Source organism: Balaenoptera borealis, assembly GCF_965194805.1.
Source record: "Balaenoptera borealis genome assembly, chromosome: 6".
Lineage (NCBI taxonomy): Eukaryota > Metazoa > Chordata > Mammalia > Artiodactyla > Balaenopteridae > Balaenoptera > Balaenoptera borealis.
In genome coordinates, this window is record NC_138863.1 from 82,610,632 (window position 1) to 82,626,650 (window position 16,019).

At 39.6% G+C, this 16,019-nt stretch overlaps 1 protein-coding gene across 2 annotated transcripts in view; it reads right to left on the minus strand.

Annotated features, from left to right (window-relative positions):
* The window catches only part of ACVR2A (activin A receptor type 2A), an 84,715-nt gene extending 76,694 nt beyond the window's left edge, over nt 1-8,021 (minus strand). The window contains exon 1 of one of the 2 annotated variants that reach the window (XM_082397242.1): nt 7,201-8,021. In XM_082397242.1, coding sequence (XP_082253368.1) covers nt 7,201-7,255 — 55 coding nt within the window. In that variant the 5' untranslated portion in view covers nt 7,256-8,021. The remainder of the gene's footprint in view (nt 1-7,200) is intronic. The other variant, XM_082397243.1, reaches the window with a different exon arrangement.
* Nucleotides 8,022-16,019: the final 7,998 nt, after the last annotated feature.

Below are 16,019 nucleotides of genomic sequence, written 5' to 3' on the forward strand. Positions count from 1 at the left end.
TTTTTCTTATTATTGGGACTTATCTCCTCCAACAAGCCTTTCCTAAATGAAAAAATCTGAACTGTTCAAATTACAATCTAATTTTGTTTTAGCACCTTTGTGTGTGCATAAGTCATCCAGCTAGTCCAGGAGAGAGACGAGCTCAGTCAGGGTAGGTCCATGTTCTCCCTTGGGACCAGTTTTCCCTGTATTCTGCACCTAGGCACAAGTTCTCCATATTTTTCACTGCGCATATTTTTTATTGCACATATTTACGTAGGCAGCTTCCTTCTCTACTCAGAGGATTGGGTAGAAAGAATAAAGCCAATATTTTTTAGGAGTTTAGAACCCATTAATGGGTCACTGAATTAATTAATGGGTCATAATCAAAAATTTGTTAATGAAACAGAATATAAAAACAAACAAAAGTGTCCTGCACACAATAAGTTCATGAAACTTCTATTTCTGATAAATACACATACATATTTATGTATATGGGAACTGAGTCACGACAACGTGTATTTCTTATTGTGGGTTATGGTCAAAAAAGCTGAAAGCCACTGAATTTGAAGCACTCTACGAGGTCTTCTAAATCTATACAATTCAAATTATATTAAAAGATTTAGTCTAAGGAACCGAGACACGGCATTAAAAAAGGGGGCAGAACTTAAGGATACTCAAAAAAACAACCAGCAAAATCACTTTTTCTTAATAAAATGTCACTATTAAACTATATTCTTAGAACTACAGAATCATAAAGCTTTTAGAGTAGGAAAGAAAGTTCAGAGATCATCTAATCCAAGTTTATCGCTTTAATACACAAAAGAAACTCAGGCCCAGAAATGAAAAAAATGTCACTTCATTTATTCAGTAAGCATTTGCTAAGCATGTATTGTGTACCAGGTTTTAGGAGTGGGTTTGTGGATAAAGAGAAGATGTCTTCAAAGAGTTCAGAGTCTATACTGTATATATGCAAGTAAACATTTACATTAATTACTGAAATCAAGGTCATTTATAAAGAACAGAAATCAACTAACTCAATCCGGGCTGAGTGGCAGAGAACTGTTGTTTTTAAAGAGGTGGTACTTCTCAGTCTTAAACACAAGGAGTTAGCCAGGTAAAGAAGAAAGAAATAACATGTACAAAAGTACCATACTAATATACAATAAAGGAGGACACATTCAGGAAACTGCAAGTTGAGTTTGTATATCTGGATATAGGACTCATGCTGAGGAGAAGCCACAGCAGAATACCTAGAATTTATCTGACATTTAATCTTCAAACCACTATGTGAGGTAGGCACTATTAATAGCCCCATTTTGTAGATGACAAAACTGAAGCACAAAAGGTGAAGTGATCTGCCTAAGGTTAAGTTGTGAAGCAAGGATGTAAAATCAAGAAAGTCTAACTCCAGAGCCTATACTCTTATCCTTATACCAAGAGGTTAGAGAAAACAGGCAGGATCTAAATGATAAAGGACCCTGTATGCCCTTTTAAGACTTCAGATTTTATGTTAAAGGTGACTCACAGTCCATGAAAGGTTTTAAGCAGGAGTGACATATTCAGACTTATTTTTTAATGAGGTCAGTCTGGCAGGTATGTGGTTGGATTGGAAGAGGAATCAGTGGCAGGGAACTTAGCTAATCATAGCTAGAAAGATACTACAATAATTCAGGTAAGAGAAATGATAGATGAGCTGTACAGTGGCAGTGCTGGCACCAGAACCCAAGTCTACTGACCACCACAACCGCTTAAGAACCTCCCATTTTTCCCCTTAAGTCACCATACTAATAGTTTAAGAAATCCAGCCTCAGGAACAACAGCACGTTGCCTTTAGGCCCTTTTATTAAACAAAGCGTAACCACTAGATGTGTTGTGTATATGAAAGTGACTAACAGAAATCCAGTTGGGAGAACGACAGAAAGTCAATTGCTATCTGCAGTTTTCTCACCTTCTTGACTTCTCCTTCTCCTTCCTCTATAAACTATTCCTGGAACTTTCATGTTCAATAGTCAATTTGAAATCAATGTTCTGTCTAGACATGACTATTATAACCTAACAATTAAATCCACCACAGAGGAAGTCTAATGTGGTCCCAGCTGTGGCAATAAATATACTCTCTGGTCTGCTGAAATTTTGGCTTAAACAGAGGTGATGAATGAATAATAATAAGAGATAGACTTTTTGAAAGCAGCAAGAGTTAAAGAAAAACAGAATACTAAAAAGGGATATGAATAAGAGCAATGTAAAGTTCAAGCCATTTGTTTCCAAGAGAGTAACACCAGTCCCAAGTGTGTGTGGTAGTCCAGAAACCAACAAATGAAAGAACAGTAGAAAAGACTATCTGGTCAATTCTCAAGCATTCTAAATTCAATCCCTTTTCATTTAAACCCAGGGTGAGCCCTCCTGAGTCACCCTTGAGACTAAGGAACAAGTGGGTTCCACAAGCAAGCAGCCTACAGTATAGGGAGGGAAGTACAGAAGGGACAGAGAAGATAAAGAAGAGAGGAAAGTAGAAAGGGAATCACAATGAAAGGGAATGGAAGAAATGATGAGTTACAGAATATGGAATAAAACTGAGGAGTGCTAGTGACCTCAATATCAAATGTTGCCAACCTTACCTAACTTACTGAGGGGCACCATGATAGTGGCAACATTCGAGAGCATGAAAAGACAAATTTAAATCACAGATTTATGAGACACCAACGATGAGAAATAAGAATAATGACAAAACTAAAAAAACAAAATAGTTTTAGAGTCTAAAGAGACAATTTAAAGATTATTAAAATCTCATTTGGTTTAGTTATGCTTTACTTCTCATGAAACAATGAGTCTGATGGACACAAAAGGTGAAAATGTCAGTTAGTACCAGAGACATGTCTGGGGAGATGCGTTACAAAGAAAGTATAAAACTTAACTTGTATACTTTTCTGTGGGAGCAACTTCAGAATTTTTCCTCTCTATTGGTTAGTGCTACTTATTTTAAGTATTTCACTCTAATTCTTATCCTGGCCGGCTGGGTTAACTTCCTTAAAACCAGAGTTCAAAACAAGGTAAGCACTTTTTAATTATGGTCAAATTTTAACCTCAAAAAGGACAAGGGTCTGCAATAGATCATAGAATATTACTTAGCAGTATAGCCTAAATGAGTCTAATGGTAACCAAAACCCAGATAATGATTCTCAAGAAAATTATGTAATTAAGAAATTACTTTAAAAGTTTCTTAAAATTAAAGTTTGCTAGGTAAAGGAAATACTCTTAAAAAAAAAAAAAACTCAAGGTGTAAATTCAGTTCTTCCATTCAGGTAAAATATAATAGTGAAAATATTTCTTCCATACGAAACTTACAAAACTTTCAGGTACCATATTAATCTCTCTCTCTCCCTCTCCCTCCCTCCTTCTTCTCCTTCCTTCCCTCCCCCCCCCACACACACCTGCTGCCACCACATCACTCACAGTAATTTCAATAAGGATAAAAGGAAATATTCTTAAAAATGATTATTATGCAAAGAAACTACTGAATCAAAACAAATATAATTAAACTTGATACCTTGACCAATCATTCATCATATGCACGAATATGCAGTCTTCATAGGTACTCCATTATAACAAGAGATTGGAGAAAGTTTATTTAAAACAGTCAGCAAAATATTTTTATTAAAGCATAACAGGATGAAATAATGTGTATACCTATAGCCTATTTTTCTAATCATTCTAATTTTACAAGATAATGAAAACTCTCAATACAAGGTCAGCTGGAGATCATCAATACCATGTACCTGTAAAATTCAGATGACTAACTGTGTGAGGGGGAGCAGAGACCTTTTACTAATACACTAATGCTTTTTAAAATTAAGAGTTTAGAATAGGGCTTCTCAACCTGAACACTACTGACATTCTGAGCCAGATAATTCTTTGCTGTGGAAGGCTGTCCTGTGCATTATAGGATGATTAGCCAGCATCCCATCCTCTACCCACTAGATGCCAGTAGCACACCCTCCCCTCCTCCCACGCAGTTGTGACAACCAAATACTTCTCCAAATGGCCCCTGGGGGAGAGCTGCGGGGCTGGGGAGCAAAAGTCACCCAAGCTTGAGAACTACTGGCTTATCATAAACAGAAAAAAATGAATTGAGGGAGAGGGTGTTGTTTTGTTTTTCTTCTGGTCTTAATGTTCCAAGATATTATATTTGAATTTGATCACGGACTATATTTGAGAGATTCTGCCTTTGAAAACAAAGCATGTAGTATCTATCACTTGTTAGTCAAAGTTCAGAAGAGTCCCAGAAGATTCACTGTACTGCCAATGACCCCTCAACCACACATACACACACAACCGTGCACACACACACACACACACACACACACACACAGTATTGCCTAGCTGAACTGAAGAAAATGCACACAATTACTGTATTTCCATTTCTTATATCATCAAATATATGGACCAGACTGTTCCAGTTCCCACAGAAACCAAGAGAATTCTCAACTTATCCAATGCAACTCAAATACCACAATAGCTGCATCACTCTAGATATGATAAACCTAAGTCCTAGAGCAAATATTAAACTCATCCTCACATTTTAACAAATTTGGAGGATGATACAAACTAACCATAATGCTTTAAAAACAAAACAACTAAGAAGTAGATTGGTGCTTTGAAACAGAACCTGAGGAAGGATAAGAGTAATGAAAAAATTCAAAATCAAAGGGAATGTGAATGCATTTCAGCATGAGGGAAAAACTCAAAAATGTTTCCCCCAGAATGAGAGGAGTGAATTATACACTTGGCCATATCCTAGAGGAACAGTCTACATAATCAGTCTCCAGTATACATACCATGGGATGGAAAATGAAAAATCAAAGTCCACAGAATACTAAAGAAAACAGTAAACATCCATCCTAAACACCTGAAATAAAACTGCTCTTTACTACTGTTCTTCACCTGATTTTTTAAAAAATCAAATATACATAAACAAAAAAAATTACAACTTCAGAAATTTTTTAATTCTCATAAAAATAGCCATCCTCATGCTTCCAGCAGGCTAGATTACATATTACATAGAAAAATCAATTCGGAAAAAAAAAACATAAAAATCCTTTTTTAGACTGCATTTGATGCATAACAAAAGCCCTTTAAAAAAATCAGATACTTTAAGTAATAAAAATCTTCATGTATAAATATGGATGAAAGTCTTTAAGATTTATTTCAATTATCTTCAACAGAATTATATTTTAGTTCAACTAGGATTGTTTATTTTTTTAAAAACTATGCAACGATATTTAGTTTAATGTAAGTGCAATATCTATGTGCTCTCCAGCAACAAAATTACTTTATTTCAAAATTTTAGCTATTAACCTCCTGACTCAGTGAAAATAATCCTACAAGAAACTAATGCTGAGTTCTTTTTATTCCCAAGCCAAGCAGAGGAAGCTGTAAGATCTGTAGCGACAGCCTTCTTTTCCAGAAGTAATACCTTGCGACTGCTCAAGAACAGCCTCCTTCACCAATTAGTGTGACTCAGGTGGGTCTGGGAGGGAATAATGTCCACAGTTCCTTGGTCAGTGGCCATGATGCCCCTCCTCCTCAAGGGCAGGAGATCAGAAAAAGGGATGAGAACAAGAGGAGTTCACCAACCAGAACATATAGGGCCAAAGGAGGAAGAGTACTACAGGAAAAATTAAAACTACATGGTTAAGTTATGTCACAGAAGCAAGAGGTTTCATGTTATCCAGTATTCATTCATTTCAGAGACACCATTGTTTATCTTCCTCCCCAAACCGTGCACAAAAAGAACTGTCAGCCTGCCTTAAGCATGTTCTTTCTTCCATTTAAACAGACATGATTCTGTTGGTTAATCTCTGGCAATGATCGCCATTTCACAACACATTCAGCCCACCCGGAACTGATCAATACCACTACAGACATAAGACTAGACTTTATCCATTTATTAACCACAAGGAAATGTACCATTCAGCAAAATTCTATACATTACAAAAGATTCTATTAAAAAGGGGGGCAGGGAGGATGGGTGGACACGAACACACACACACACACAAATACACACACCACAGAGGTACACAAAGAAAAGACTACCACCCTCTAATTTCCCTGTGGCAAACGAGATAAAGACATGGCCACGAAACCTGTCAATTCGTTGTCCCCCTATAATTCTATCTCACAACCTAGTAACTGAATATTGAATTTTATGATAAATAGATCCACTGCCACTTTAAAATTGTTTCATCTATCAAACTAACTCTCCTCCTAGGTACCTTTGCACACCTCTGAGCTAGATGCTGTATTCATTTACAGAATTTCAAATACAAAAGACTAGTTTTCCAACCACTGGTTGCAACCACAGAACGTTCTCACAAAATCAAAATTTCAAATATAAATGGGCCAGATTATTCTTCCAACCCTGGAAGACTATAGTGTATTTGACAGTGTGAACAATTTCAAATGGGCTGTTCTAAACCGAAAACAATGCTTCAATACAACGCGTTTAAAATAAGTATTCCGTAGGTAAGCAAAATCTCTGCCAGAAAAGAGCACATAAATGGTGGTTGAAAGCCAGCACATTACCAACACACAGCGGCATACCTCTTCTGCACTGGGTTATTGCTAATAGTCCAACAACAACAACTACAACTATTTTTAACACTGCTGGACACTGAAGTTGAAGAAAACGTGAGGGGAGACCCAGATGAAATTGCTGATATAATGCATTGTTTCTCACGGTCAAAATTAAGTAGCAGCTGACTTGATCTCTGTTGTGATAGTCACTGAAGCACTAATTAAAAGACGTTAAAACACAAACAACAACAACAACAAAAAACCACCCTTATTTTGGAGGATGCCACACTAAAGGACATTTTGGAATACGCCTTTCGGGTCTCAAACCTTTGCATAAATTGTCACTTGTGGTATTTGCGGCTTAATTGCAACCCAACCAGCGCTGTCATCCAGTGTTACGGCCACAAACCATGACTTTCTCACTTCCACAACAACAGAGCAGTCACTCTTACCAACCTAACTCAAAACGAGGAAAATTCACGGAGATTTCCAGATCATAATCAGCCCTGGGGGGCGGCCGCCGAGGGGCTCGGGGTGGGGGGAAACCTCCCCAGGCTCCGCTGAAGCTCGTCGACCCGACAACAACCGCAGCCGCCAGCAGCGGCAGCGGCAGCAGCCCCGCCGCGCCGCGCTCCATGCACCTACCTGAAGAACAAGAGATAAGAAAGACGGCAAACGCCAACTTTGCAGCAGCTCCCATTTTCCCGAGGCGCCGGGGAAGCCGTAGGAAGTTCTCGCTAGATATCCAGTTCCCTGGGTCTTCCTCGGAAACAAACCTCCTGGTGTAAAATCAACCGTCATAAAACATATTCGGAAGCCCCGACCAAAAAAGCGTTCACGGGGTGAAAAAAAGAGGAAAAAAAATGAAAAATAAAAACAGCGAGCACAACAATTAAAAAAAAAAAAATGCACCACGGGGGAAAAACCGCCACACACAAGCACAACACACAAAACCAAACAACGAAAAGCCAACAACAACAAAAGCGGGTTTAAATCACTGTCAAAATCACTGTCAGCTCCGCTCGCCTCTCGGGTCTGTCGGAACAAAACGCCAGGCTGAGGCGACGAAGAGGCGGCGGCTGCGGCGTCCGCTGCCGCCCGGACAGTCCGGGAACCGAGCTGGGTCCGACGTCCGGACCGACCTTCAGCCCGGACACCCAAAGTCCCCCGGACCACTGGCGGTTGAGCTCGCGGCGGTGGCGGCCGAGGCGGCGGCGGCGGCGCGGGGAAGGAGAGGCGGGCGGCGGCGGCGGTGCAGGCGGCGGCCAAGTTCTGGTCCAGGCTCTGGCTCCGGCTCCGGGCTCCGGGCTCGGCCGCGTTTTCGGTCCCCTGGCCTCCGCCGGCCCCGCCCCCTAAACTTCCGGTTCCGGCCCGAAGCTGGAAGCCAGGCACCGCGGAGGAACCCTCCGCAGCGGCGGCGGCGGCGGCGGCGGCGGCGGTGGCAGCGGCGGCCGGGCGCAGCGCGCGTGCCGGGCCGGGAGCGCGAGGAGATTGTCGGGGAAGCAAGGCGGGAGCGGGGGAGGGGTGAGAGAGCGAGGGCGGGGCCGGCAGGAGGGCGAGGAGGCGGGGCGGGCGGAGGCTCGATACCGCGAGGCCTCGTGGTTCGGCCTGCTTGGCCTGCTGGGCGGTGGGGCTCCAGTGGGTGGCAAGTGAATGCTGTTGGGGTCTCGAGTGCCTGGTTTCCTAATCGTGCTCCACTGGCCTCTCTGCGGAGCGCACGCCTAAATGGTCAGGGGGAGCCCAAGAGGAACAGGACCCCGGGGCGGGGCGGGTGACTGGTGACTCCTCCGGGGGGGGGGCGTCTGCGGCGCCCTGTCTTTCCTCTGGGGGGACGCCTCGTCCGCTCTGAAATCCCGGGCGCCGGGAAGCCGGGGGTGGGAGTCGGTCCTCCGCGCCTGCCGAGCTGCAGGAGCTGGTGTTTGTACCCGCAGTCCTAGCGGTGTGTCCCACCCCTGTGGCTTCTGCTTTAAGCGTTTTGTCTTTCGGCTAAAAGAGAAAAGAAAGGGGGGAAAATAACCCGCGGAGGATGGGCTGTCCACCCGGGCAGGATTTCCACGGCAATTATCATGATGTGCAATATGAATCCATTCCCACCTTCCCTTTTGTACACAAAGCATTGTGTTGAGAATTGTTCTGCATGTAATAGGTTCTCAAATATTTAAAACGCGCTGAAGAGGAAACCTGCAGATTTCGATCGACATATCTGATGATCAGACAAGTGTTTACTTTTTCAAATTTTAGTTCTTTTAGGGCTTATTTTTACCCCTTAATCCAAGTTGATTGCTTAAAAGATGCTGCTAGGCGCGGAATGGGATCCAAAATGTAAAAGTAGGATCTCTGCCTCAGGGAGCTCACAGTATTTGCTGTACTCGAGTTGACTACAGAATACAAACTGAAGAGAGTATTAAAGGTACTAGCTTTGTTATTTACCACACTCTTACGTCTTCTTCCCCGTTTTATGCCAGCCCTAAGAGTGTCTAGCCTGATATGATAGGTGCTTAATAAATAACTGTATAAGTGACTAGGGGATAACTGCCTGTCTCTTAAATACAATATTCTCACATGTAATCTACAAGTTTGAGGGTTTTATTAATAAAAAATAAATAAAACATCTGGACTATATGGCTAATTCATGTTTTGCTTATGGTTTACTGATTCCCACATTTTCCCACAAAGCCAAGCCTTCTCCCTTGTACTTATAGTGTCTTATTTTTCTCTTCCTCTAAATTACTGTGTATTTCTATTAAGTTCATCTTGTAACTATCTGGCCATTTCTACAGCTTGTCAAGGTTATTAGTAATCATTGTGGCTCTTTAAGCTCCCTCCGAGATTTCCAGTTCCCAAGTCGTGGTGCTCAGAATTTGAATGATATTGTGCAACAGTTAAGAAAAGTCCCTAGTTGGTCTTCAAGGTGTCTAAATGTAATCTCATATTATGTAGTTCTCTGGACTTTATGAGCTGGTCAAGAAATAAATATAAATCTTCCATTCCCTAACATTTCTGGAGTAGAAGAGTGTATTTTATTTAGTTCATTCAGGAATTTGATGTTAGTTAGTTATGCCCTGAATCAGGCCCCACTGTTGTCTTATCTCTGCATCGCTTCAATCTTTCTTGAATTGTGAAACCAGAGCAAGTGGAATAACTGGAATAACCAGCAATAGGACTAAAACTTGAAAATATATTCCTTATCTTACCACCCAAATTTCCAGTATAAGAACGGAAGAGAAGATGAAGAATATTTTTCTGTAATATGAAAGAGGAGCAACAAGTCAAAGTCTTCACTAGACTATTCTCTAATAGTTAAAATAACTCCATGGTAAAAGTTATTAACATCCAGTAACAGTAACTATGCATTTTGTTCCTGAATCTGTGTTCACTCCCACCCTCTGCATTTTTTAAAAATTCAAAAATATTTACTGTATATAAAATAGATAACTAACAGACACCTACTGTGTAGTACAGGGAACTAAACTCAATATCTTGTAATAACCTGTGTGTGTGTGTGTGTGTGTGTGTCTATGTGTGAATCACTTTGCTGTATACCTGAAACTAACACAACATTGTAAATCAACTATATTTCAAAAAAATTTTTTTAAAACCTAGGTATAATAGAAGTATTATACTTAATGTTGATGATTCTGAAGACATGCCTATATTAATTAGATCAACAAACTAACTTAATATTGAATATTCCCCAGTTCACATGAACCAGAAACCCATTGTGGCTAGTTTCTTTCATTTTTAGAAATATTTAGTTTGTAAGTAGAAAAAAAGAATTCAAAAAAAATTTAACAGAATAAGACATGAGAGTATGTGACTAATTCCCACTTGAATTCCAAAGCTTAAAAAAAGAAGATAGAGGTAGCTGCAGCTAACCCTACTGCCCCTCTTTCCTTCCTATTTTCTATAATCACTTTTTCTTATCTACAAATCCAACACCTCCCTAACACAATGCAAGCTGTACAAACTGGATTTAGGAAGGAAGGAAAGGAAAGGAAAAGGAAACATGAAAGGAATTCTGGTCTGCCTGAGCATTAGACAGTTATGTGTTAAACAGCTTTAGCTAACATCACTCAGTCCCCAAACCTGATACCTAGCCTTGTAGCCACTCCAATGCCAGAATTTCTTTTTAACATAAATTTATTTATTTTTGGCTGCATTGGGTCTTTGTTGCTGTGCGTGGGCTTTCTCTAGTTGCAGCGACGGGGGCTACTCTTCGCTGCGGTGTGCGAGCTTCTCATTGCAGTGGCTTCTCTTGTTACAGAGCATGGGCTCTAGGCGCGCGGGCTTCAGTAGCTGTGGCACGTGGCTCAGTAGTTGTGGCTCACGGGCTCTAGAGTGCAGGCTCAGTAGTGATGGCGCACAGGCTCGGTTGCTCCGCGGCATGTGGGATCTTCCCGGACCAGGGATTGAACCCATGTCCTCTGCATTGGCAGGACTCTGCATTGGCAAGAGGATTCTTAACCACTGTGCACCAGGGAAGTCCTTTTTTTTTTAATTTTTATTTATTTATTTGGCTGCATCAGGCCTTAATTGCGGCACACGGTATCTTTGTTGTGGCACACGGGCTTCTCTCTAGTTGTGGCACTTGGGCTCTAGAGCACGCAGGCTCAGTAGTTGCAGCTCATGGGCTTAGTAGCCCCACAGTATGTGGGATCTTAGTTCCCCGACCAGGGATTGAACCCGCGTCCCCTGCATTGGAAGGCGGATTCTTAACCACTGTGCCACCAGGGAAGTCCCAATGCCAGAATTTCCAGTCCAGAGTCTCGACAGAAGTTCAATTGAACTTCCAGTTATTACCAGCTGGAAGACTCTCGAGAAGCCAATTTACTCTAGAGATTCAAGTGTGTGTTGGCTGGATGAGGAAACAGAGGTAAATGAGTATCATAGACTGCTTCCAGAACAAAAGTTGATTTCTTCTTATGCTTGAAATTCACATGGCTCAAAAATGTATGGATTGAGTTTAAATCTTCAGCTCCAAGGTAGGGCTGGAATTGAACTGGGTTGGAATTGACCTTGCCTTTGAGATTGGATAGTATGCCATATATCGTGAGGAAATTCACCTTAAGGTATTCACCTGCCTTTGGATATACCAACAGCCACAAATAAGCAAGACATGGCAAATCTCTCTTCCTTCATCTTCAGGAAGATGACAAAATCCCTTTGGAGTATGAGGGATGTTGAATTCCTCTTAGATGAAGGATTTTAAAGTATTTCTGCTGCTTTCAGCTACTGTAAAAATCTACTCTTATGTTCAGATAACATGGACATTCCTGAAGTGGCACAAGTAAAGAATTTCTTATATACCTAAGCTGTAAGGCGTAACATAAGGGGAAGAAATTTAGTAACTTGGTAAGTCAAAGGAAGGCAGATAATAATCAGCGTATCTTCCATGAATATCCTTCACACCCTAAATGCTCAAGGTGGGAAGAAAACTCTCTATATCCTAGCTTTTGGTACTGTTATAAGGATGTGGGAATGGCTAAGGGATAAAACATTAAGGCAGAATATTTTAGGTCAGGAAAGTGAGTTAGAAGAGTTAAGAGAAACTAGCTGTGATGGAAATAATGTATCCAGCACTTTGATTACAAGGCTATACCAACCCAGCTAGTAATAAAATCTCAACAACCAATTGGTTTTTCTGTAACATCCCAAGGGCAACATTTGACTTCCCCCCCACCCCCCCACCCCCCCACCCCCGCTAGCAACTTGTTCAAAATCCAGTAAGTATGTGGGAAATAGAACAGGCTTAATTCAGGGAAGGTTTTTTTTTTTTTTTTTTGCCCATCCTCCAATTTATATTCATGACCACAGGGACTTAGTTTTCTATCTTATTTCTAATAGTTTTCTAACTATTTTATTTCTAAATTTTATAACTTTTATAAATGCTACAACTATTTTATTGCTTGGTATTCTAACTTTTATTTCTAATAGTTTTCAACTATTCTTTCTATAACAAAGAATATTTGAGACTTTGAGATACCCTACCTAACTCAATGCCAATGACTTAAGACATTCAAGTTGGAGTAAACCAAAACTGCTCAAAGTGCAGTTCTCAAACTAGTGTTAACCTCAAACTGTTTGTTACTGATCTTCAATGAGACTAGTACAGACATTGACAAAAACTGTTTAATTTTTGTAGAAACTTGACAGAATAATTTTACTACAATTGAAGGTAATAATAAAAATAAGTGAGCTTATATTTTGTTTTTATTTATAGTTCATGTTTTTAGTAATTCAATGTTACTGTATTTTACAAAAGTCTCATAGATTGGAAATTTGCCAAATACAGTTTGAGAGGCATTGAAGTAGAGAATAGGCTATATACCCAACACTCTTTCTCGAAAACAGTGCCCTTCATCCATTTTGACAAATGCTTAAAATCTTAAATAAAGCTTTGATGCTATAGTCCTAAAATATTCTATAATGCAAGACTGCATAAGAATCAGTCATTTTCATTACATTGTCCATCTTCATCTGTGATATTCATTTATTTGACAAGTAATTATTAGCTACAAGATTTGTGCTAGGTGTTGATTGTATAGTGATAAATGAAATGTATATAGTCTCTGCCCTCACTGAGCTTACAGTATCATAAGGAAGACAGAAAAATAGCAAGTAAACAAATAATTGTCAAATGGGAAGGATTATTTCTAAAAATTGACAGGATGTTGAGATAAAGAATAAGAGTGGTAGTACTGGATAGGAAGAAGGGGCTTATATAAGAGAATGATTCAGGAAGGACTGACTAAGGAAGTGGCATTTAAACTGAAACCTACAAGATGAAAAAGAGATAGCTATGAGAGGAGCTAGTTAAGAAGGAACAGTATGTACAAAACCTACGATATGTTGAAGAAATTGAAAGGAGGCTCTTGTGGCAGTGAAAGAGTGGTATGAATAAGGAGACAGAGGGATACAGGCCCCAGACTGCAAGATCTTATAGGCCAAAGTAAGGTTCTTGTATTTTATTCAAAGCGAAGTGTCCAGCCACTGGAGGATTTTAAGTAAGGGAGTTACATGGTCTGGTTTATGTTGAAAAGATCACTCTTGCTCTTGTATGGAGAACAGGTTGCAAGAGATTACCAAAGAAAGCAGAGAGCTAGTTAGAAGGATGTTGCAGTAAGTCAGGCAAGACATTATGGTACCTCAAACTATTACGGAAAGAAGCAGGCAGATTCAAGATATATTTTGGAAGCAGAATCAACAGGATTTGCCAACGAATTGGATGACTCCTACTTTTTTTCTTGAGCAAAGGAGCAGAGGTAGTTTCATTTGTTGAGTTGGGCAAGATTTAGGGGGAGAGATATATGATAGGGAAGGGAGTAAAGAGATGAATAGTGAAAGATTTCAATTTTGAAAATGTTAAATTTGAGACACCTGTGAGACATCCAAATGGAGATGTAGAGAAAGCAATTGGATGTAGGTGACTGAAGTTTGGAAGAGCATGCAGTCTCACAGATACAAATTTGGGAACTGTCAGCACACAAATGGTATTTAAGGCCATGGAAATGAATGAGAGCATCTAAATAAAGAGTGGACAGAGAAAAGAAATTTAGCAAGTAGAGGATTAAAAGCCAGGAAAGGGGATGAAAAAGTAATGAAAAAGCCAAAGAGATGAGATAAAAACCAAGAGACAGACAGATGTCATACATGAAAGTGTTTTGTAAAAGGGAAATAGGAACAGTATTGAAATCTATAGAGACATAAGTAAATTGAAGAGTAAAAAGATAAGGGGCCACTGCATGTGGCATCATGGAGAGAACTGCTCTCCTTGACAGTAGTTTCAGCAGAAGCCATATTGAGGCAGGCAGGAAGAAGAAAGGGCAAGCAGAAGCCGGTGAGTTCGTACAACTTGACACTGGAGGGTGATGATATTCTCAGCTGAGAGCTCTAAATTCCCTGAAATATAAAGCAAGGTTTTCAGCTTAAAGTGGAAGGGGCAGGATAAAAAGTTACAAAATAGTCCTGATTGAGGTTGGAGAGAGAAGCGTTATAGAAGAATTGCCAGACTTGAGCACCCATTTGAGGTTGGATATCATGTTTATCATGACTCCAGTCTGCCCAGCTGTGTGTGGTTATTTCCCAGAACACATAGTTATTGGCACCACAGAGAAGGCAGATGAATGAGTTCTTCAATGGTTGGATTTGAGGAAGAGAGGAACAAGGAAGTTATGGGAGTTGTATGGGAGTCATTGGGACAATGAATAATGGAATTTGAGTCTCATAAGAAGAAAGTATAGCACAGAAGAGGCTGTTGTGGATAGAAAGAAGTGATACGTGTAATGGATTAGAAGGCTGATACCATTCAGAGGAATCCTTGCTTCTGGGCAGATATTTAAGCAAGTGAGTGAGAAGGATAGGAGAGATAATCTAAGAATAGAATTCAATGTGTGGAGGGGAGTCGTATCTGGTGACGACAGTGGCCAGGGATTTACCACTGCAGTGATAGAAAAAAATGGTCACTGGCAATGAGGAGATGAAAAAACTGGATATCAAAGCCTCCAGGGAGCTGGATGGGTCATTTGCAAGGATGTTGAAACCACCTAGAATGGTGACAAAGATTAGGCTGGAAAGTAAAAACATTAAGACTTCAAGAATTTAGGAATGTTACGTGAAGGCTGTTCGATGACAGCATTCTTCAACATTATCTCTAACAAGATAAATGGTTTTTAATGTGTTTTCAGACACATTCTTACTTAATTTTCATTACAACTTTATGAAGCAGGTAGCCTTGATAATATTATTACCATTTCATAATAAGAAAAAAAAACTGAGTCTCAGAGAAACTACAAATATATTAGAAGCAGTTAAAAGGAGGCACATGGTAAAGAGAGACAATTTATTGTCTTCTATTTTATATTATATTCAAATTTATGAAATAAATTGAGGATAATTTATTAAGTATTTAAAAGCATTCTTTTTAAGGCTTCCTTTCAATGGCACCTTTCCAAAGTACAAGTATACTTTAAATTTCTCTGTATACAAAAAATTCAATTTTCATATTTTTATCAGAAGCATAGACTCTGCAAAGTAAGATAAAGCACCAGGCAAAGGAGTGATCTGATCATTTCCCTTTTATAATATGGTTAGAGCATTTAAAACAGTCCATGCTGAGATAAAATTATCATAAAATTTAAGAATAATTATTATTAAAACTCTATTTCTGAAGAATTATAAATAGGAAAAGGAAAAGGACAGATGTGAGTTTATTATTATTGTGCGTAAATGTGAATTTTTGCAATTTGGTAATAGGGAATAGTACATGTGTATAATATATAATACTTCTTAAAATTAAAAAAAAACAGTGGGGGGAAGAAAGATTATTTTCCTCTCTATTTTAAAAATAATTTGTTTTCTCAGGCTAAACTACACTGGATTTTCCTACCTGTTTAAGCATGCAAATTAGGCAAAACACTTAACTGCACTTTATTGTGCTTCATTTTAACTTAGATCAGAAGAATTTT